The 24340-nt window shown below is 35.6% G+C and overlaps 1 protein-coding gene across 2 annotated transcripts in view; it reads left to right on the top strand.

Moving 5' to 3' along the window:
* The window catches only part of LOC149065901 (transient receptor potential cation channel subfamily M member-like 2), a 62964-nt gene extending 38824 nt beyond the window's left edge, over positions 1-24140 (top strand). For both annotated transcript variants that reach the window (XM_089253403.1, XM_089253404.1), the window contains exons 20-30: positions 295-403; positions 568-760; positions 3772-3911; positions 4220-4362; positions 4935-5139; positions 9126-9284; positions 13072-13158; positions 14589-14667; positions 14836-14946; positions 15166-15339; positions 16589-24140. In XM_089253403.1, the coding sequence (XP_089109529.1) occupies positions 295-403; positions 568-760; positions 3772-3911; positions 4220-4362; positions 4935-5139; positions 9126-9284; positions 13072-13158; positions 14589-14667; positions 14836-14946; positions 15166-15339; positions 16589-16702 (1514 nt within the window). In that variant the 3' untranslated portion in view covers positions 16703-24140. The remainder of the gene's footprint in view (positions 1-294; positions 404-567; positions 761-3771; positions 3912-4219; positions 4363-4934; positions 5140-9125; positions 9285-13071; positions 13159-14588; positions 14668-14835; positions 14947-15165; positions 15340-16588) is intronic.
* Positions 24141-24340: the final 200 nt, after the last annotated feature.

Raw genomic sequence — 24340 nt, 5'->3', positions numbered from 1 at the left:
GATCTCTTCCATCTTGCTTTTTGCTAGGGTGGGGTCGAATTACTGAAATTACCAGATTACTGGAAAATAGTTGAGGGAAAAACCCATTTAAGTCATATGTACCTCTACATCCTTACTTAAGGGTACATGTTTCCTATTCCATGCTGGCACCTGAAAATGCTAAATTAGCTGACAACCGGTATATAGAGGTTATGTAAAAAAAAGTGAATGCACAGGTAGGTCATGAGCCATCATTTTTATGAATTAACTAGGCAATCTGAATGCACTTTTTATTGTTATTTTTGTCTGTTACAGATACTGATTACTCTTGCCCTAATACAGGGCTATGGCCTTATGTGTTTTCAATACAGTATTTTGTGTTCCTCAAATTGATTTTGTTGACCCTTCTCTACGCTCTTTTTAGGTAGGTTAACATGAGATTTCTTTTGAAATGTGGATTATTTCATTTACATATATTTTTTAACTAAATATATCGTGTTTTTGGGATTGTACTTGGATGACGTGTCTTTGTATATGTTACTCATTAGATAAAATATAGCATCCATCTTCTTTTTTTACCCCCTCTAGTGCAACAGCTTCAAAGTTGCAATCTGAAACAGATGCCATTTGGAAATTCCAAAGATACCAGCTGGTGGTGGATTTTTCAAATAGGCTGCGTCTTCCTCCACCTCTGAGCCTTTTCAGCTACTTGATAACAATTGTGGAATGGGTTTTCTGCTGCTACTTTTGTAGGAAAGCTTGCAAGAAAAAAGATGAAACCGTAAGTTACTGTTTTTCTTCGTACAAGCAAGTACAGTGAAACTCCTCTAAGATGGCCACTCTGTGTTCTGTAAAAAAGTGGCCATCTGTGGAGGTGACCATCGAATAAGGGTTGTATGACAGGAAAAGTACATTTCAAAATAATGGCTTTCAATGTCACAAAAAAAATCTTATGTTCTATTTACTTACAATGCCCACAAAACAGATACATATACAGTGAAACCTCGTTGCAATGATACTCTATATAACGATAAATCCTTCTACAACTGTATTTTTTCAAATATTGTTTGGAACAGCCTATAATCGGTAATGTTTAACTTCTCTCCATACAACAATATCCTTTACTATGATAAACACCTCTATAACAATATTTTTAGGAGGATTTTGAAACCGCTAAAACTTTTATTATTTCTATTTATTTTTCGCTCGAAATATCCTTCAGTATATTTTTTAAACTCATGTCACATGTTTCAGTTCTTCCAAAGACGTCTAATAATATTGGTGTTAGGCATCACCTAATCACCGAAAGTGTTCAGTATTGCTACTTTTTGTGCGATACACCAAAGTGTATTGTGATAAACCTCTTTACAGGAACGATACACTTCTAACTGAATTTCTTTTACCAGCTAATCAATTAAAATCTTTTGCAGCTCAGAAATACTCAAAAGAGCTTTTTTTTGGTGATACTGAAAACGTCAATTTTTAGAAAAGTTGCCAACAGCAGCAGAAATTTGACACATGATGATAATTTTGACTGTCGATTTAAAGATAAATTCTTCTTGTCGATTTAAAGACACTTCCTCAACAAGATATTTTTCTTGGTTCGGTGTCGTTATGTATATCGAGGTTTCACTGTATCTTCTGAATAACTTGAAATACCAGATCATCCGATCAATTCCTTAATCTGTATTATCCAGGATCTGTTCTTTCTTTATAGCAAGTACTGTACATTCTTTCATCACATTTCTTTTACTCCCTCACTGTCGTTCTACTGAATCTCTGAAGAAAGTATCTTCAAAGCCGAAACTTCCACATTCTTTACCTATTCAGTAAAGATCATAGACTATATTTGTCTGGTTTACCCTGTCACCCCGAGAGTAAATTTTGAAATGTCTCACCAGCTAGCAGCCTCCGTATATCATTGGCCTTTGTCATCCTATTTAAAAATGTTTCCAATGTATGGTAGTGTCATACATGAACAGAAAATCTGATTGATCCGAAAAGGTATTTATGCTAATATATAAAGATTATAAGGTTATACAAAAAGAACTACCAGCTCTGAATGTACTAGGAAGAAAAACACGCACAAAAACTTTTTTTTTTTAACTCTTATCTACAAGGAAGTGGCTGCGGACAGGTTGGCTGCTGACCACATACAGAGGTGGACGCGGAAAGGGGGTGATTTTTGTATTATGTATATTATACAACTTTTCAAAACGTATCTCCTTCAATTATGTACTTATTTGTCTGAATGTTTTACTCATTATACCTACATATCTCACCTATTGAATGATGTGTCGTAAAAAATCTATGTCTATCTCGTACCTCTGTGAGTTACAACTTTGGGACCACCATTTTTTACTGCCTTTAAAATACATTATAACTCATTCTGTCACTGCTTTTATAGTTTCTATGCGTATCTGCTTTTAATAAATACCCTCCAAACATTATTTTCCCTATTTTTTCTTCCTTTTTTTCTTTGTTTTTTTATAAATTGAAGAATGAAAAATGATAGAAAACAATTAAAATTAGTTTAATTAATTAAATTAATTAAAATTAATGGCATTAAATTTAAAATTCTTTTATCAAGGAATTGTTTTGGTAGGTTTGATACACATCTATCTCTAATAATTTTTAACCCCCTTATGAAGAACACTCATGGCTTCATATCAACTAGGTGCATGCTATTGCCTGCATGTTTTAGTGGACTTATTTCGCTTGCAATTTTATTTTCGTGATACCAGACGATGTCAGCAGAGTTTGGCCATGTCTAGTACTTTCCTTTCTTCACCGTAGCGGAAACTAGTATATTCCTTCATCTCACTTGGAAACCTTCAGTCCTTGTCTTGTTGAAAGATTTCAGTAGCATTTGGTTACATCTGCTTCAAAATTGCTTGCAATGAGTGCTTTCAAATGTTTCTGTTGTGTTCACTGTTAATAACTCAAAGGCCAAAGTATACCCACAAAGCAGCTGCTCACACCCTAAAGCTGCTCAAGCCACTTCTAGTGGCTTTCCAACCACAAGTATACATTCAGGAGATAAGTGACCAGTTTTTTCATAATATCAGTGTATACTGAATACTTTTTTTTTTTTGGATAAAATATTTTTCCTTATGAAAAATTGATGATTTAGAGGGAACTCATGAAATTTTTGTTATATTTCTTCTGTGAGATGTACTACTACTACTTTAACATACACCAACTCGATCATATACCACCATACAACAATTTCCAACCAGATAAGAGTTGGATAAGATATGAAGGCTTCATCTATTTTTGGTCGCCCCAGACTCAGTAGGTAAAGAGCTTGTTTCTGATATTCTTTGCCCAAATTCGAACCCATGTACTTTGATGATAATCATCGTAGTAGAAGACGAGCATCTTACCACTGCGCTGACTTCTGTGTTTATTATATTCCTCACATTAGATGGCATGCTGGGAAACAAAGATTCCAGCATGCGGGGAAATTTGAATCACATATTCTGGGAAATTCTTAAATATCTTGATTATAACGGCCCATTGCATTTGGCTGAATGCATATTGTGATCCTTATTAAACCTCGCTTCTCCCTGCATGCCAGGAATAGATTGGATCCCTTCCCCCAACATTTAAAAATCTGGTGTACATCGATTTTGGCAGCATGACAGCTAATGTGGGGGGGGGGGAGAGAGAAGGGAATACGGTATATGCATAATAGTGTTGAAATTACAACCTAAGTTCTAACTTGGATTGAAATGGTTCAAGTTCCTTAAAAACGTATCCTTTTCCTTCATACTTTTTTATAATTTTTAGGATCTCAAGTTTAAAGGTGGTGTTGATCATCGCTTGTCAGAAAAAGATTACAACTATTGGCGACAGCTTGCTCATGACTATTGTAAAGAGAAAGAAGCTGAAGAAAATGAAAAACTGGCCACCAAGAAACAGATGGAAATGTAAGATGGCAACTTAACTTTATTCCATTATCCTTGGAATTTTTTTTCCTTTTGATGATATCCTTGATATTCGTGCTGATTAGCAGTAAGAATTTTCGTGCAAAATTTCAATTAAAAAATTACCATTTGTACAATCTTTACTCTTACTCGAGATTCTTCACGACACAATCAAGGCATACTCAATATTCAAGCACTCTCGCTTATATGCTAGTTAGATTTAGCTGATAAATTTTTTGGTCGGATTATAATTTCTATTTATTTTATCTCTGATGATCTTGTTGCTTCAATAATAAATTATTATCCTGTAGGATGATGACAGTTACTGAGGATGTAGATTATGAGAAAGTAGTCCTCAAGCAACTCAAAGGCAGGGTTCGTGAGCTTGAACGCATGGTGACCCATTCGCATGTCTACTTGGAAAGCATCAAACACCTGCTTGAAAAATCTGAAGGTTCGATAAATTCAGAATATATGCATATCAGTTTGTAAAATTTGTATCTTGTGATTGTTTTCTAGCATTTTCTTTCTAATTTCATATGGTATATTTTCAATAACCATTATATGTATGAACATGTATTCATTTGGTCTTCGCATTAGTTATAGTTCGTCAGCTGTATTTTGGTATTTTAATGATTTCTGTGTGTTCAAAATGCAATAAAACCTGTCTATAATGATATTGTAGGGACCTAGAAAAAATATTGTTATAGACAGGTTATCGTTGTAGACAGTTTGAGCATTTGCGCTATTTTCTATTGAATAGAAATTCTACCGAGACAAAAGAAAGTATTCTTATAGGCAGGTTTATCATTATATATAGTATCATTATACACAGGTTTAACTGCATCCAGACTGTTTTCCTTATTCCTCCCCATTAGCTGATATGCTGTAAAAATCAGGGGACAACAGCTTTTTGAATGGTCAATTTCGGGCATGGCTGGAAAAGCGAGATTCAATAAAAGTATTTGAAAACAGTTGATGCTTTGGCTGTACTTATGTATTTTTTTACATGATTTTTCCATTTAGAACGAGGCATGCTGAGTATCCAGGCCATACATGTGTTATCAAGACACACTCCCTACCCTGGTACAAGGGTGCAGCGTTTTCCTGTTCCTGACAAGTATGTGCCTTGGGAGGTCATGTGGACTGACTATGATCCAGTTGCTTATACTCGGCCGAGATCAGACTTTCCAATGGGTCTTCAACCTTTTGTTGATGAAGATATCCTATTGTAAGAACTTGATAACTTTATCTTGTAATTTTTCTTGCCTGCCTTCTTATTTTGGGTTTAATATTTTTGAGAAGTTATATAACTTCATTAGAATCTCATTTATGTTTGATTCTCTTCCATACATTCTGCTCTTTTTCAACTTTGAACCAACTTAAGTTGTATAACCATCAGGCAATGTAGTTGTTGTGTGTAAGTTGGACGATTTCTATTTTTCTCACTTTTGAACAATAATTCAGAACTGCTGGGTGCCATCTTGTCTGGGCACCACCTACTTTCTCCAAAATTAGTTTTTTGCTCAGAATTTCTTTTCTCTTCGTTAGAGAAGTGTATTCCCCACAAGCAGAAATAATGGCACTCACATTGTCACTGTTCTGTTTTTCAATCTGAGATGTTCATGTGACTCATATTTCATCTCTTTTATAAACATGGCCATTTAATAGAAATTTTCAGTTTTTTTTCATTACAAAGGTAAAATATACAAAACAAATTGAACATCCAGCTATAGATAGGAAGGTGTGGCAAATTTTGTGGGTTCAATACTCAACGTGTCAGTAAGATGCCTTCCCCAAAGAAAAAAAAGGAGAGAACTCTCGCAAGCGTAGTTCTCAACCTATGGAATCCTGCAACCTGTTGATTTCTGTTTTTGAGTGGAAGGTCTGGTCATACACAAGAGTATGGGGAAATAAATGGGCAAAAGTGAAACAGAGGGAATCATTCACTGCCTAATTTGCCTGGTGTCAGAGCCTGGTGGTTGAGAAAAACTGCCCTAAAGTTACATAGATGGGCCTCTTTCACTTGACTGGTACTACCAGTCTCTTTGTTGTATAGTATTATGTTTTCAGTTGGTTGCATAGCAACAGCTGAAATCTGGTGGCTTTTATTTTGTTTATTTGTTTGCATGTCTAAAATAGTTGCAACATAATTTCTGCCGTGATCAATGTTTACAATAAAAACGATAATTTTCGGTATTCATTGCTGTCGAAAAACAACCAATATCTTAACACTGCTATTTGGAAGTTCAACCACAATCTTGCAGTAGGCTGGAGCAGTGTTTCCCAAAGTGGACAATACCGGCCCCTGTTGGGCAATAGAATGGTCCAGGAGGGGGGGGGGGTGCGATAAAAGTTTCGGGTATAATAAAGGATCCTATGGTGGGTTCGTTTGAGTTGGGAGGGTGATGAGGGAGAAAAAAAATGAAGAAGGGAGAAGGGTACAATATGAACCAAAAAAGTCTAAAGTATGGCCCTTTCTTTGTTGTCCATAATTCACTCAGTATATATTTCTGATGTCACAGTGATCTCAAAGTTATCCCAAATTGCAATTAATTATTTTATCTGAACACTTATAGTTTCCTAGGTAGTGGCAAATTGCCCTTTTACCAGCAATAATGCTTTCTCTTCTCATTTGCTTGATGAATATCAATGGAATGAAACTTCTGTGTGGCAGCAGCTGCACACTTCTGCATTTGATATATACAGGGTGATTATAAAAAAACTATCCCGACATATGGGCCCCTAACTATCATACCATTCACAGAAACTGAATGAAATTTTGGCATAAGGTATTTTGAGGTATGCGCTCAAGAATGATATGGAAAACAACAGTGTCATTCTAACAGTTACGGTTACAGTGGGAAAATTTCGAAAATATCAAATGGCAACACCAAGTTTTTTGTATTGGAATGCGATCTCCATACTGAAAAACACTAAATAGCGTTGGAATGGCACCTGTAGCACGAAAATCCCCGGAGCTAGGCAAGGAAAAAGTAAAAAGGACTTTGCCGTGCACCAGAGCATTAATGTTCGTTTCATTCGTCACACCGTTTCTTCGGCTGAGATCCCAGCCTGATTAGTCCTCCACAAAACGAGAAGAAGAAACCAAGAAATGCAAATTTCGGGTTCTACGTAAGACACAGTCATGACTGACGTCATCATGCTAGGTGAAAGAAAAGGCACTGCGAAATGCGAGCCACGTATGTTTTTTTCTGCCATTCAGAACAAGATGCCGCTTTCAGGGAAAGAACGTGGGGAAATTGTAAAGATTTATTACCTGAATGGAAAAAATGCCGCAGAGACATTTCGTGTTTACCGCAGAAACCATGGATTACGGCGAGGCCCGTGCACTGTCAAAGCTGTACGGGACTTGATTCATAAATTTGAAGAAACTGGTTGCACATGCGATCTACCTCGGTCTGGACGACCTTCCGTTCCCGTGGAAGCTGTTGCAGAAGTTCATCAGACGATAAGCACAGTTCGTCCCGCAAGTGCATGCTGTGTTTCACGTGTTCTGAATCTGCCGAATTCAACTGTCCGCAAGATTCTGCGCGCTGTTCTAAACATGTTTCTGTATCGATTCCAGCATGTCCAGATGTTGGAAGCGGGAGACTATCAATTACGGCTGGATTTTGTGAATCAATTCCTTATCCGGTACGATGAAGATAGCAGCTGGCCTTTACGCATTCTGTGGACAGATGAGGCACATTTCTCGTTAACTGGTAACGTGAATTCAAAAAAGTGTGTGCACTGGGCAGACAATAATCCACATGATGTGCTTGCACGTCCATTACACGAGGAAAAAGTGACTGTATGGTGTGGTATAACGAGTACGTTCATCCTCGGCCCTTACTTTTTTGAAGAGGTTACTGCCGGTGATCTGCAAACATGTACAGTAACGAGTGCTCTCTATCTGGACATGTTAACTCGTTACGCGATTCCCGCATTGCAACGGCAAAATGCTCTATCTGAAGTTGTGTGGATGCAAGATGGCGCTCCTCCACATGTAGGGGCTTCAGTCAAACGTGTCTTAAGTCAACAGTTTGGTGACAGAGTTATCTCCCGTCATTTCCCGTTTCTGTGGCCACTAAGGTCTCCTGATCTCACACCAATGGATTTCTGGCTGTGGGGATATCTGAAATCCAAAGTGTATCGGTATCGTCCGCAAACTGCATCTGATTTGAAAGATGCCATCAGAACTGTGATTCAAGAGATTCCTATTGCCATGGTACATGCTGCAGTGCTATCCATCATCTGCCGCATGCAAAGTGTCATCGTGTTTGAAGGAGGTCATGTGGAAAATTTGTGAAACAAAATAAAATGCTTTATTTTATGCTGCTTCTCTGTCCTTATTTGTTGTCCTCACTTTTAGCCTATCTACCGCCGGTGATTTTCATGCTACAGTTGCCGTTCGAACGCTATTTAGGGTTTTTCACAATGGAGATCACATTCCAATACAAAAAAACTTGGTGTTGCCATTTGATATTTTTGGAATTTTCTCACTGTAACCGTAACTGTTAGAGTAACACTGTTGTTTTCCATATCATTCTTGAGCGCATACCTCAAAATGCCTTATGCCAAAATTTCATTCAGTTTCTGGGAATGTTATGATAGTTAGGGGCCCATATGTCGGGATAGTTTTTTCATAATAAAATACTATTCATAATACTTACTATTGAAGACCAAAGGGATTTTGCTTCATCTTAAAGAAAACTTCAAAACATTATCAATAATCTTCCATGGAACACTGAGTCATTTTTATGATGGCATCTGGGATTTTATTACAATAATAGTTCAAATTTGAAATCGAGATGGTGCACTTTTCACAAGGAAAAACAATACTGGGTGTGTCTTGGCATAAATGACTTCTGATAAATCGTACAACTACTAAGGCAACATAATAGGCTCCATAGTTAAGCTATATGCAGAATTTTTTCCTCTCTTTCTCCCTACTGAAGAGTGAATGGTCTCTTGATGTGATGTAAAGAGTTGCTTTTTTTTGCTGTCGGGTGGTAAATTTCCCTATGGTGATATGGCTGGAGTTAGTGTGTGGCTATCACAAAGACTTTCCGTAATCCTAATTTATATTTTTCTTGTTCATTTGAAAAAGACTTAAGTGTTTCTTTTGTATTTCTCTATTAAATTGAATCTTGTAACATTTAGGAATTAGGAACATTTTTGGAATTCGCAATGTATTTTTTTTGTATCTTAAAGACTTCGAGAACAACAAGACGCTGAGCAGAATTTGCCTGTTTTCCAGTGGAACTGTCTTTCTACGAATCCTGCCGGAATCAGCATTGATAGAGAATCCTGGGCCCTGAATGAAGATAGTGCTACGACTGTCTATAAATTGGATAGTGAAGGGGTTCCAAGGTATCTTGTAGTATTTCATCCAATATGTTTAAGGCTGGGATTACACTATAAAAGTTTGGTAAAAGATCTTTTACAAAACATGATAAAACCACCAATAAGCATATTGGTTACATTCGCTCAAAAAAATGTAACCTAGGCTTATTATGCTTATTGGTTGCATTTGTTTAATTTTATAAAACAACTTTTATGAAACTTTTATAGTGTAATCCTGGCTTTACAAAATTGCTGATTCAATGTTTTCCATGTCATATAGTTAAAAAATTCCAGCATTCAATTAATATGATTAATTATAGTAATATTTTCAAAAAATGCACTCAAGATTTTTGGAAAAGAAGCTATCCTTTGAATTATAGATACTTGACAATGCAGTGGCTGGTGGTGATTCATTTGGACAATAAAATAAAATTCACTAAAAACCTATACCAGCCTTTCAAAGCAGTGACATGACCTCAGTGTTTGTTGACCATACTTCTGTGTTTAATCTTGGTGCCAATTTTTTAGTGGCATGATTTTAATTTTGATGGTGGTGTAACAGATAATTTTTATTCACTTCTTGGCGATAATTGACTTAATGCTATAAAGTTGATCAACTCATGAATTAAAATCTGATTTTTTTTTCACTTACCAGCAGTTTTGAATGATTTAACTTGTTCAGGCTTTCCTATTTGGGTCTTATATTTTGCGTTTAAAAATTTCATCACTTTTGATTCATTTTCGATCACCATCAGAATTTTTTGTTATTTTTCCACTTAAGATAGTAGGTGAAAAAGCCCACAATTTTATATTTATGAAAAAGGCCTACTTTGTTAACAAAAATCCCTTTCACATTTGTCTTAGGGAGATTTTTTGCACACATCTACACAAAATAATACCCAATTCTAATTCTCCAGAATTGGCAGCTATTTGGAAGAGTACTAAAAAACTTCCAAGTATTTCAGTGATCCCAGTTTCCCTAATTTGGACCTAATTGAACCCATTTGGGACCAAGTCGCTCGTTATGTTCCTGTTATAGTATTTCACCTCTCCACAGCAGCAGTATCAAATGCTTGACTCCAGATAATTGTAACAATTTTTTCAGCATTGTATTATGACACTTCCAGAGCCATGTAGCTGTTATCCATACCACATGGGGCAGAGATTGAAGTCTTTATAATACTGACAAGAGGTATTTTTGCTGAAAACTTGTTTGCACCATATTGTAATATCAAGTTTTTCTCAATTTTTCACAAAGGATAAATGATGAAGGAGGTGTGAATTCTTTCCATGTATGAACTCCCCCCCCCCCACCCCAAAGAAGGTATGATTGTCAAGCAGAGTCATTATTAAGAAAATAACCCTTTTTTATTGGCCAATCTTGCCAGTGTGAACAGGCTTATGAATTATTGCATTCCCTGCATTATCTGGCCATGCCATAAAACTTGAGGGACACCAGCTTTTTTTTGAACGATGAAGTCCAGTCCTTTCCCAGCATGCTGACACAGTATACATTCGGCCTTGTTCAAACAATTTTTAGAATCAAGATATTTATGAACTTTTCATAATTTGTGTGTGTGTGTAACTCAAATTTTTCGGCATACCAAAAAATATGGGTGTTCCTGACATACTGGTCTCTCTCATCGTTTTCCGGTTAATGGAAATATTTACTGATGGTCATAATAACGTTACTCAACTATGCATATATTATGATTATTTAATAATGCACGATGGGTAACACTTCATGAAAATTGGAAAAAATGCAAGAGAGGATGGAAAACCATTTGAAATTATGCTCTTGAATTTACTCTCAATAGTTAGTCATCTAGATACAAAGTGTAAAAAGTGTTTTAATCGGGAATGTAGCATGACACTTAATTTTGGATGGTCGTTATTTTAAAAACTATTGATATATTTTTTTGTAAAAAAAATTATTGGTGCAAATATATATTAGGGCTAGGAATCGATGAAGAATTTTAACTGGTTAATCAAATATTATCTGTACCAAATAATGTTAATTGATGCTACAAAATTGCATTTTGTTCATTTCATGCACCTATTTACTAGCTGTAAACAAATATAGGAACAGATTAAGACATTAAAGCTGCTCGCTTGAAGCAGTTTAATATGCTGAACTTATTTTTTTCAAACCCTGAAATTTATTTACTTGAATCTCTCTCTCTCTCTCTTGCCTTATTATAGTTTTTTTTTTTAAATAAAATCTGTTGGTTTAGGTGTCACTAATTTCAGAACTACTTTCGATCATACTGTTGCTTGTTTTTCTAGAAACCCCTCCCAAATGGTACTCGGGGGAAAGAAGAGTTGGCACTTCCCAAATACGGAAACTGCTGTGCACAGTGTAGACAATAAATTTTGATCTTGTCTTCTAAAGCTGGGTCAATAGCAGTTGAAATCAATGTTATTGCATGAATATCCAACTCAAAAGTAGTTCAGGCTAATTAATTACTTCGTATTTAATCTCCTGGGCTTCTAAGCGAACTGAATATTTCAAAAATCAAGAATTTTCAATACAATTTTTAAAATTATTGATGAGGCGGAAAACCCCACCAAATTTCCGCATTTCTGCAGTAAAATCTGCCATTTTTACACTGATTTCTATGGGAGTCATCGTTTGCCTGACCCTCAAACTGATCCTGATGATGATGTCTATTCGAAAAGCCTCATTACTGGGAGGATTGAAAAAGTGGCAAACCATTATAAAGGCATAAACTATTATACATATGGTAACAGGATTAGAGAAGTGACAAACCATTGTAAAGGCATATACACGTCTGAAACGCATTGCTAGGGAACCACGGTAACCAAAGTAAACATTCAGAAAGTGATTGTTGAGGCCCAAAAACCATTGTTGCCCGACAGTTTTTTGCCCATTTTGGGCATTTGCCCTGCTCTGACGAAATTTTAAAGTAGCCTATCGTTCAAGTCGGGTTCCACTTGGTATATATGAAAAATTTGGCGACGATCGATCTAAAATTGTAAATTTGTATAGAGAACATACACACACAGACAGAAAATCAATTTTATATATATAGATGAAGCCAGTGTTTTTATTACTTTATTAAGAATTTTTTTGAGAATGTGAAAAAATTTTAAACCAGTTTTTTGTGGTTATAACTATTGGTATCACAAGTAATAAATCTAAATTTTACAGGATTTTTTATGAAATTTAACAGTGATGAACAAATATGGAAATTTCAAATTGTCATTAGAGAGTTTTAGTGCTTTGAATTGTGCAAGATTTCTTTTGTGAATTTGCTTGATAGGTCTATCTACTTTGACGTATGTATTATTGTGCAGGTATTCTTTATAAAGCACTTTACAAATGCCCCCCCCCCCCCCCCGGCTTTTGAAAATACACTAAAAATGGTATATATACACAAATATATATATACATACATTGAGTACATGTGCTTTGCCCCCCCCCTCCCTCCCCCCCCCCCCCCGAAAAAGTTGAAATGACGGCCCTGATATTGGATAGCTGCAAAATTATTGGCAGCTTTGTCAACAACTGAAATGACAAATTTTTTCCACTTGCAGTAATTTCTCATTAACAAAGAAATCATCTAAAAAATATATTGTTTACTTTAAGTTGCTTTAATGTCCTTAATAATATAGTATTTCCATTCCAAAAAATTGTTCACAGGCCGGATATATTTACGTGAAAGCTTAGATATGTATTGATTAATTCCAGTTGTAATATTGTTCATTGTATCATTATTGGAAATTCTGTTTCTAAATCAAAACTTAGTACCAAGATTCACAATATATATATCTTTTTTTTTTTTCTTTTCAGAAATATTTTTGGAAGAACAGGTCTCAGGGGTCGCGGTGCCTTGCCTCGCTGGGGCCCTAACCATTATTCATACGTTATTGTGACCAGGTAATTATTCATAATGTTATTTTTTCAGTTTCCTGGTTCTAGAAAAAAGAAAAATATTTTTTCTATTACAGTTGAACCTCATTAACGTGAAACTCAAGGTAAGGTTCCTCCAAAATTTTTCACATTAATAGAATTTCATGTTAACCGATAAGCATGCAGAAAAAGAATTTTTGACATTCTATTTGCATTACTCTGAAATTTAATACAGTGTAAATTTATACAAAATATAATACAGTGTAAATTTATACAAAATATAATACAGTGTAAATTTATACAAAATATAATAGTGTAAATTTATACAAAATATAATACAGTGTAAATTTATACAAAATATAATACACTTAATTGATCACCAAGATCTCTTTTGAAATGATCTTTTTTACACAATTTTTTAAACAAAAAATTTGCATCCCAGAAGCATTAAATCATTTTTTTCAACTATCAAATTTTATTCAAGATTTTTTTGCTTAACCGCAAGCTGCTTGCAGCTCATGGTGAATGGACAAGCATTTAACAATCCATAGCACCAGCACTGTGTATTAGTGTGGCACAAAAAGGCAAAGATGAGGCAGCAAATTTTAAACAATCACAGCATTTAATAACAGAAAGCACAATGTTTTTTAAATGTGACATTCACAAGAATAAAAGTTACAGATGATACACGACACGTTCATCTGCCAGCTGCGTATGACATGAAGAAAAAGTGCACAAACGGCTCTTCTTTCATTTCTCTCGGATGAAAGTCAGCGCCACGGTGCCATCTATGATCTTAAATCATTACAACGACTTTTGAAAACAAGACAACAATGAAAATCAGAGATAAGAGTGTGCATGTCACTTCCCCCCTACACATGCTGAGGTACAATAAAGCCCTCCCCAATGACAGCCAAGTTCATGCTTCCCCATTATTAACCTCCTTCGCATAATAGCACATACACCTAATCCTTACCTTCCCAGAATTTTTTTATAAAGCATATTTTTTTATTCAGGTTGACAAATCTTTCCACATTAAGCGATCTTTTATTCAAAAGGTTCATGTTAAGGGCATTTTTTAACATTATATTGCCATAGAGAATGACGGGACCAAAAATCCTTTTCAGCCCTGTTTACATGGGAAATGGAAAAAGCAGGTAATTAAAACCTGCTTCAAGAATTTTCACCAATACCTGCTTTCCATTTCTTTCCTTGCGAGGGGAAAAAAGTCATCACGCGGGTGTTAGAACTCCCAATGCTACCGTAAATATTGCTCATGTACACAGAACTTTCATGTTAAGCGGGTTCTCTTTAATGAGGTTTGACTGTAATTTCTTGAAAATATGTGGAAATATACATGCTTTGATTATTAGAAAGAAACAATTATGCCATATTTATCATAATTCATTAAATAAATACTGTATTTTGATTGAAGTTCATATTTTTTTGTCATATAGGTGGCACAAACGTGGCAACAGAGTGCTTGAATTTATTGCAATGCGAGGGGAAAGAAGGGAGCAGATATCATTACCTGGAGTAAGAAAAAAAAACATCCAATTTTTCACCTGTTACAATTGATCTGATGAGCAATTTACTTGATTTATTTTACTGGTTACCAGATATGTTCGGTACTGATTAGAAATAATCATGCCATTATGTGGAGTGTTAGTCGCATTGATCAGCGTGACTTTCTCTTCTTTTCAGGGCTTAGTGCCTGGAGATCAACGCTATAGAACCATCAGTAGATTGTTCAAGTCGAAGGATCCAACAGCTGTACATACTTTGGGATGGACATCCCACGAAGATATGATAGAGGTAATCTATCACTTCTGTTTTTAAATTATTTGCTAGTTTCAATTTTTTTATAAACTATATTTGCCAAATCTTTTTTTTCTCCCCCCCCCCCTTAAAAAAAATTCATACACTTACTTTTTTTAATCATATATTTTATAATTATGTAAATTATCTGAATAGATGATTATCGTGTGCACAGCCATATCAGTATCCATCTTTGTATCTCTCTCCCTCCTACAGTTCTTTGAAAGTTGCAGAGAAGCCGAATCTGATGATACTTATGCTGAATTGAACACAGAGATGATCCAACGGGGTTACATGGATGATCCATGGAACACAGACCAAGCTTGGAGAGAGATAGAACTCTGGCACTTGCATTTCAGCGGCCCTGAATTAGTCTCAGACTATTTTCTGGTATTTTTTTTTTCTCTGTAGATTAAAAATTATAGACATTGCCAATGTTAATAGCTGTCAAATAATTTAGCATATTTCTGGTCTTCCCTCTATCGAAAAAAAGATGCATACTTCTGCAGACCAGTCAGAAGCTTTGCACGCGTTTATAACTGTTGGATAATGAGCTGTGTATGTATGGACGTGCAACGTTATTGCATTTCGGTTCTTGTATGAATTGCTGAAAAACCCCAGGCAGAACACAACAAATTAGCCAAATAATAATTTAATAATTTTTTGTAGAACCCACGATACTGGACATAAAAATTGCATTACGACTATTCATAACGGATACCCCTCAGATGCAGCCACCCTCTCTTTTGCGGAAGAATTTTTTTGTCCCACTGGTGTCCACAAAACAGAGAAAAGAGGTTTTTCTCTATTCATCTTTTCACACAAAATACAGGATATTGAGGCACATGAAGAAAACTGCAAGTCTTTTTTGTCAACACAACGATGGCAAGTCAGTCTAGTAAAGAAGGGGAACCAATCAATGACAGGTTTTTCTGACTAAGAGCTGAGTTAGCCCAGCAAAGCAGCAAATCCAATCGACGACAAAGATGCCAGTAAGTCCAGCAGAGTGGTTGGTCCATTCAGTGTGGCAAGTCAGACCAGCCAAAGTGGCAGATTTGTCCGACATGGCAAGTCAGTATGCTGAATCAATCTGAGAGCAACTGGGCATAGGCAAATCCTCACGGAGGTGATGCTCAGAGGATAGAAGTTTAATCCAATTGTCTGTTGTAACCTTAGAAATGGACTTGGCAAGTCACTTTCCGAGCACACCAGCAGTGCTCATACTAGCAGTCAGATCACTAAAGGAGCACAGGAGGAATAAACTAGGCCTTTATAAACCTATTCAAATGCTCAGAGTACCATCACTATATTCATTCTGATTTGCATAATAGTAGTAATTTCTTTCCCCCAACATTCAGCATTAGCAATGGTAGCATAGCCGCTACTACTACTTAATCATACATGCACCTCATATACATTCCTCCACGGGATTTCTATCAAATTGGTGCATGTCGGATTGTGTGTTCCGAGCATAATTGGGCATTGTGATAATTGTGATAATTTCTGGTATCACAAATTGTTACAAACGGTAAAAACCAGCTATAAATTGTCATAGAATTCTCTAATAATCAAATAGTTGTGTCGTGAAATTTTGATTCCGTTATAGTAGCTATTATAATTTCTTTATTTGTAATCTTAGCCTCTGTTGTCATGGCGCCTTGTAACGGAAGACTTATTCATCAAGATGCCAGGAGGCCAAGCTGCCCTACTTCAAGATGTAGTAACCAATCGTCTCAAGCCAATGATTCTGTGAACCAATGGTCTAGATTCGTCTCTATTTTATATATTTATACATACTCACATGTTTTTTTTTCCTATTTGTATGCTTGTTATCACCTAATCATTTTTTTTTAAGATGAAGTTTCTATTACTGTGTGTGTTATATTTTGACTTCAAATTTCAACTGTGATATTGTTTAGCTTGTGAATTTTACTAAGACTGTTTTATATGTTGAAATGAATCGCTTATACATTCGTTATGTCCGTTTCCAGATTATGCAATATGAGGATGAGGATTGCATGAGGTGATTAAATTACTGTTTTTGAAGTAGTGTTTTTAAGCTTTGATTGCTCTGTATATTTTTTTTTACCAAAGAGCTGTGATTTTTTTTTTTTTTTTTTTTTGTAATGCAAGAGGTCTGTTTGTAGTTTGTTTAGCGTCCAGTAAATATCTTGACTTTGTTCTGATGTTCTGAACACAAAGGTTTCTGAGTTTAGCAACTATTCTTAATGTTATAGTTATTTCTTATGCCTATGACTTGCATAAGATTGTGAAAGTTTGAAATTTGCTCTAAAACGTTTTTTGCTGCTCAACTCTGACAAACTTTTAAAGTAACCTATCGTTTAAGTTGGGGCCTGTTTGGTACTCATACAAAATTTGGCAAAGATTAGTATGAAATCGTAAATTTGTCTAGAGAATATACACAGACACACAGAAAATTGATTATATATATATGGATGTCAAGTTTTTGTTTTATAGCACCACCTGTGAGTGAAATTTGTTAAATCAGAAAGAACCCTAGGCAATGATAAGTTATCTCAGTGCAAACCGCACCTTTTTACGTGATTCGATATTTATTCTTTGGAGATGCAGTCTTTTCGTGATGTCATTTTTTACAAAATAGGATAATGGAAACGATGAAATCCCTGAGCAAAAGATGTTTCTAAAAAAACAGATTTCTGTAGTTTTCCAGAATTCGCCGTAGTTCCGTATTGTTGATAGAAATCCATAGTCTATAGAAATTCCATAGTAGTTAGCAAGAGTTTATGCATTACAAAAAATCATGATCACAACGAGATTGAGAAAATCAGTTGCAGTGTGCCAAGAGATTATATCAAAACATAGTTCAGATAATTACTGGATGGTCCTCATTATTTCCCACCATTAACTGTTGATGTTTTTTTTTCTTTATTTTTTGCTAATGTAAAAGTATTTTGTTTGCGTAAAAAGATTTATTGATTATTTTTCTAAAAAACTTCAGTCACTTCCGGACCAATCCACTAGGAAGGGTTGAAATATAAAAAGTGACAGAAAAATTGGATATTGGGCTTTGACCTAAGGTTCCGGAAGCAGGGTTGCAGCAAATTTGGCTGTTATTTTTTGGCGGCAACAATGTTTTCCAAGCTAATGTGCTATGCTTATCTATTTTAACGTCATTTTCATTTCATATCATCACCAGTGTCTTAGGTCTTGTTATCGTGACCTCATCATTGAAATTTATTGAGCAATAGGCTGAAGCCCTGTTTGTCATACATCCTTTGCTTTTTTAATTTTTTCATGGATGGGCATTTTTCAGTCAGACAAAGAAACATTTTTGTTTTTAACATAAGTTGACCTGATGCCTAAGCATATACAGCATTGAGAATCAGCTTTAAACTGTAGGTGCTGCCTATTGCCCCCCTCCCCATGTGCACAAAATGACTGCCGTAAGACAAAAATCAAGTGATCAAAGTGCTTTTTTATATGTGTAAATGAAGTGATATAAATGTAAATTTTATCCTGCGAAATGGTGCCGCATGTACTCAACCGTGTTTACATTATGTACTTAACCCTTCACGCAAAAGCTTTTAGCAACAAATTTGGATTATCTTTATTTGATGTATCGGTCATAAATCTGGTAACCTTGTCTTAACCCAACCACACGTTAGAGAAAGGAAGAAAGGGAAAGAGAGAAGAAAAAATATATAAAAGGAGAAACAGTATAAGGCTGGGAAGCACTATAAAACCTTGATAAAAGATCTTTCACAAAATTTGAAAAAAAAACAACCAATAAGCCTATTGCGTACATTTGCTCAAATGTAACCGATACACTTATTGGTTGCAATTTTTCAAGTTTTGTAAAAGAACTTTTACCAAACTTTTATAGTGTAATACCAGTCTGGTAGATAAGAAAGTATTTTTTTACCTCGCCCTACATGTCCTCTTTCGCTTTTACATGTATATAGTAGAAAGGTGAATTTTTTTTGTCAGGGGGAAAATCACTAACAGGAGTATAGAAAAATTTGGTTGGGGAAGGAAAAACTTTGATTCACAGGGTAACAATAAAGCTTTGCGATGGTGAGAAGAGGGGAAAGAACACAGAGAACTGTATTGAATTTATTTCACTGGCGTTTTGACGAGATATTTCATATGTGATCGTAATGGGATTAATGGACAGGTTTACTAAGATATGTACAAAAATTACAAAATTCTCTTACCCATCAGAACCAGGTCTGACTCTGTGATGGCACAAAATGTAAAAATGTGAGTAGATCAAAACTATTTTTTCAGTTCCTGATTTTTGATAAAATTATGTGTCAAGTGTTGAAAATATGTTAAAAATGTACGGAGTCCTCTTTTAATATCATTTTAACACCTTCGCTACCAGATGACACTGACATCAAACTCTGTGGTCGTCTATAGGCATCTTATAATGGTGGCGACAAATGATTTTTTTCTGTCTTTGAAACATTGAGGTGAAGTTATCTTTTCTTATCCATTTTTTCTGTGTTGTATTATATTTGTTCTGAATTTTTTTGATAATGCAATGATGCACATTTTCTGTCTGTGTTTCCGTCAAAATACACTATGCTGACAATGTTGCCCTTTTTAAAACAATTGAAATTGTTTGTGTTTACTCTTTTATATGAAAGGATGGTACATATTGAGTCAAACTCAATTATAACAGCCTCAGTTGTTATCAGTGTCGTCTTAACGCATGAGCCCTACTAGGCACGGACCAGGGGCCGCGAGTGCAGAGGGACCTCATGAAAATAGAACTTTTGACAGCAAGTATGTAAATTGGTAGGCAGGCGTATTCAGAAAAATCACACTGCCCAGTGGCCTATGATGCTCTTAAGACGGCCATGGTTGTTATGGCATCTCACCTGGGACAATTCCTGTGGTCAGTGTTATCAAATTTCACTTTCATAGTCCATGAATTTTATATTTCCTGTTAGTTTCTTAACCCTAGCCTCAATTTTAATGACAGTTCTTTTCTTTCTATTAAATGCTGTTATTACCAAATTTGGCTGTATTTGTGTCTTGAAGCGTGCTGTTACGTGTTTTCAAAACTCAATGTCTATCCCTAACTACTTAAATAATACTCATAAATGTTTGATTATGAATAATGTAGATATTATTGAGCTTTCGTGTAAATATTGCCGCAAGTGCAATTCATGGATTATGTGATGGTTGGTTTTGTAGTTTCCACTTTTTGAGCATAGATGCACTGTTCTAAAATTATGAATTAACATTAAATGAATTACAAATTATAGTGTGATATAATTATAATTCACTATAGACATTTAAGTCTATTTCCCACCACAGGTGATTGTTTAGTAATTTTTGCAGTAGTTGGCAACTTCATAAATTTGAATTTATAAAGTTGTTTTTAAGAAGTAGTTTTTTATTCACTTTGATTGGCTATAGACAATAGGCTATAGGCCTTTCACAACTTTTTTAACTATAATTAGCAATTTTACTTAATTGGATAATTCTTTTTAGTTATAAATAGCTACTTTAATTGCTTTTGGCAATTTTTTTGGCTGCACTTGGCACTCTAACTTAGCTTTGATGCTTTTGGTGATAATTTGCAATGCCTATGGATCCCAATTCCCCATATTTTTTATCAAGGAAAAATGGTCATCCTAGGTTTTGATCGCATTGTTAATATTCTGCTGGAATACCTTTTGCAGCATATGGGCCAAAAATTATGCACCCGTGCTTTGCATGAATAGGTATGTGTTCAATGGGTTTTTTTTAATTTCCTCGCTTAAAGTTGTATAAGAGCTTGAAAAAGAAACTTTTTATACTGTGATAATATAAATGGAAGAAGTAGATTGGATTGCAATGGATGGTTTTTCCATTTCCTACATCCCTATTAATGAATCGGACTTTTCCATTTTTTGTTATTTCAGTAAATAATAAGCCAATAGTTGGTTTTGGGAATCATCTGTGACTTTTCCCAGAACCCCTCGTCTTCAATTAATTTAATTTTTCTATAATTTAATCAAATAGCAGCATGGTCTTCACGTATTCCCAAGGGATCAGCATGATCCGTCCAGGGAATTTGTTACTGTTAGTAGACATCCATGCCCGAACCGGGATTCAAACCCAGACCTGCGCAGTGAGAAGCTAGTTCCCTAACCACTCGACTGACAGAAAAGAATTAAAGGAAAAAAAAATTTTGTTTCAATTGAGATCACAAGTTAACCTAAAAGTAGCTGAGGTCAGAGTTCTGAAAATGTGCTTCTTATGCCATACAAAACAATAGAAATATGGGTACGGTTGTGGGTTCATCAAGGTGGTATGTCTATGGACTAAATGAGCTTTTTGGTCTCAAGTTGAAAAATCAAATCTTAAGTCGGATCTGTTAGGAGCTATTTATATTTATTAAATTAATGTACCTGTACATCTCCAAATGCTAGGTCACTTGTAATTAACTTGGTAATCAGGTTATACAGGGTGCCCTGTAAGGGCTAATGCAGCCCTTTATCTCATCAGTCGTCCATCTTAGAAGTATGACTCCAATTTAAAAAGTGCCCTAAAGACATTCAAAAACTACCCTGTACCAGTTTTCAGCATGTAACAAAAAAAAAATTTAATTTTTATGCGGCCCCCTTGTCCTCTAACTTCCAATTAGGAAGTTGTTGCCCTGTATCTCCTGAGACCAACAGGAAAAATTCATGTTTCTAAGTGCAATGTTCAGAGATATTTAAATTCAAAAAATTGGAGAAAAGTTATGAAAGAAAAAAGCTGATATAGGGTAATTTTTTAACACTTTTTGCATTTTAAAAACTTACCCTACATTAAATAGCATTTTTTAAATGGAATTTTATACCTCTACGATGAATGGTTGATAAGATAAAGGCCTCATTAGCACTTACAGGACACCCTGTGTAATCAATTAATGAATCTGGGAGAAGTTTGTTAACAGGGTCTCTGTATTCAAGATGACTGCAAACTCATCCCACACCCGCTTAATCTGGGTATCTACTGGGGTTTTCGGTATTTATTTCCATCCACTGTACCATACCCAATAGTTGAAATTTTATTGATCGATCAATGTCTGATGATATTCTTTGAGCTGTCCTTCGATTTCTGTTGTGTTTTCACTGCAAGAAATGTTATATGTGTTACTAAAGATGTTATTAAGAGCTTTTTAAAACATATATCTTCATATGACTACATATATAAATATACTTTGAAACATATATTTATTTATGTGACTGCTTATAAACGTTGATATTGCATATGAAAGTAAAAAAGTTTTGATAACTTTTCTGTTTGCTGTGAACTGTGATGAATGTGCCTTTTAATGGTGTCAAATGTATGTTATTGCTGTTTTCCCCATTCAGTAATTCATATTGTTGCTCTCTGCTTCAAAAATTGGCTGTACATCTCAATGCCAGTCCTTTATACATGCGGCGCCGATAGGGCAATGGGCTTCTGGAAGGTGAGGGGAGCGATGTAAGCTAATTACTTTCAAAAAGATTAACATCCAGCTGCCCGACACTATTTATCTGGTCCAAGGCCCACCTGCGTGTGCGTGCATGTGTGTGTTGCAAACCGGGCAAGCATGCTACCATCCGCTCTCAAACCCAGGCCCTCCCCTCTTGCATACCAGGCACAAGCATGCTATCATCTACATCACTGGAGACACAACCCTGCCTTCCTTATTTCACGCACTGTGGCACGAGACGCTGAAGTGACAAAAAAAACCATCTCCCTCCCTCCTGGAGTCCATTTGCTGGATTCCTGGCATAGGAAAGATGACTTTTCTTTTCGAGTTCTCCTCTGTGTAATATTCAGAAAATAGCTGTTTCCTTGTTACCTGGGCTAAGAAAAAACCACCTATCTCTACTCTGGTGTACATTACAGAACAATCTCTGTAAGAATTTTAAGAATAGAACACTGTATCAAAAAACACTAACAGAATTTTTACCGCTGAACATTTTCAGTCAGCTAAGGGCTCGTAGAACAATGCAAAGCATTCTGCTTTGAGCACAATACATTCTTTGTTCTGTGCTGAATTATTTTTGATGAATACTTTGTCTTTTCAAGATGAAGATAGCAATCGTGTCGTAGGAGAGGGCGTATGATTCATTGAGCAGCATTCCTCGGTTTACATTGATGGCTACATAATCCAAAGGAAATTTTATCTATGGGGTTTGTGCAAGTTACAGGCATTAAAAAAAATTTCTTTCCAGTTTTTTGCTTTCAAGTTGAAAGATAGATAGTGCTAAACTCATAACTCCTGAGACACCTACGCAACACTTTATAGCATGCTCCAATCCAAGGGTGCTCAACAACTTGTAGAGAGTGTGGGCCACTTTTCATTGGTTTGGAAACAAGTCACGGACACTTAAGTTGTCTGAAAATTTGCTTACACCACTCAGATATGATAATGTATCATGGATCACTTTAGTAATCAGAAATGTGTTGCAGAATGCTTGATTGATCTGGAAATGTGCCACTGGCCGCCAGAGTGATCTGCAAGTGTGCCACCAGCCTCTCAAGTAACCTGTAAAGTTATCACGAGCCATTTAAGTGAACTGGGGGTGTATCGTGAGTCACTCAAGTGATTTAAAAATGTGTTTGGGGTCATTTAAGTGACCTGTATGTGTGTCGTTGCCAGCTTAAATGATTTAGAAATGCACCGTGAGGTACTGAATTAATCTGGAAATGTGCCAATGGCACATTGGTTATTTGTCACGGCCCACACTAAATGATTCCAAGGGCCACATTTGGCCCATGGGCTCGGGATTGAGAATGTGTGTTCTAATCAGAGCTTTTTTCTCACCCCCTGTCCCTTTTTCTGAATTTTCATAACACTCAACGTCCCTGCATGTGCTATAATGCTAAAAGTATCCAGATGACTTTAGAGGTGGGTATAGGATTCTATACCTCCTCTAAGCGGATGAGCAGTTCAAACAGTTGTGTACACTTTTGTCAAATTTTTTGCCATCTCACATGTACTTAATTTATTGCTTTAGAAATTTAATTTTTCTATCATGTTTAACAACGATTTTATTTGGGAAGAGGGTTTGTTGCCGTGTGTGTGTGTGTGTATCAGAATTTCATACTTAGAGGATGTTCATATTAGAGATGCTTTGATTCGAAAATTTAATGTGTGTTTTTTATTAGTATAGTATTATTGTTATACTGTTTAGCATCGAATTTCATATGAAATAAAAATCTGGTTTTCGATATTCAGTCCCACTCGAAGATTCCAAAAATTGTTTCATTTTGTCATTTTTTGTGTTATATCCATGGCCCCCACATCCTTGAGCAGGGCCCTCCTGTAGTGAATTTATAGCATGAAAAAACAAAAAATGATAATTGTTCTGGACGTCAGCCCCACCCTTGTGGAGGCCATGGTTATATCATTGAAGGATATGCTTGCTTTGTG

The sequence above is a fragment of the Pholcus phalangioides genome, unplaced genomic scaffold (assembly GCF_987345545.1).
Source record: "Pholcus phalangioides strain wild (caught in Gottingen) unplaced genomic scaffold, Ppha-v1.0 ptg000037l_1, whole genome shotgun sequence".
NCBI classification, from domain to species: Eukaryota; Metazoa; Arthropoda; class Arachnida; order Araneae; family Pholcidae; genus Pholcus; species Pholcus phalangioides.
The sequence above is the reverse complement of the archived record's forward strand: the minus strand, read 5'-3'. Positions and strand labels throughout refer to the sequence as shown.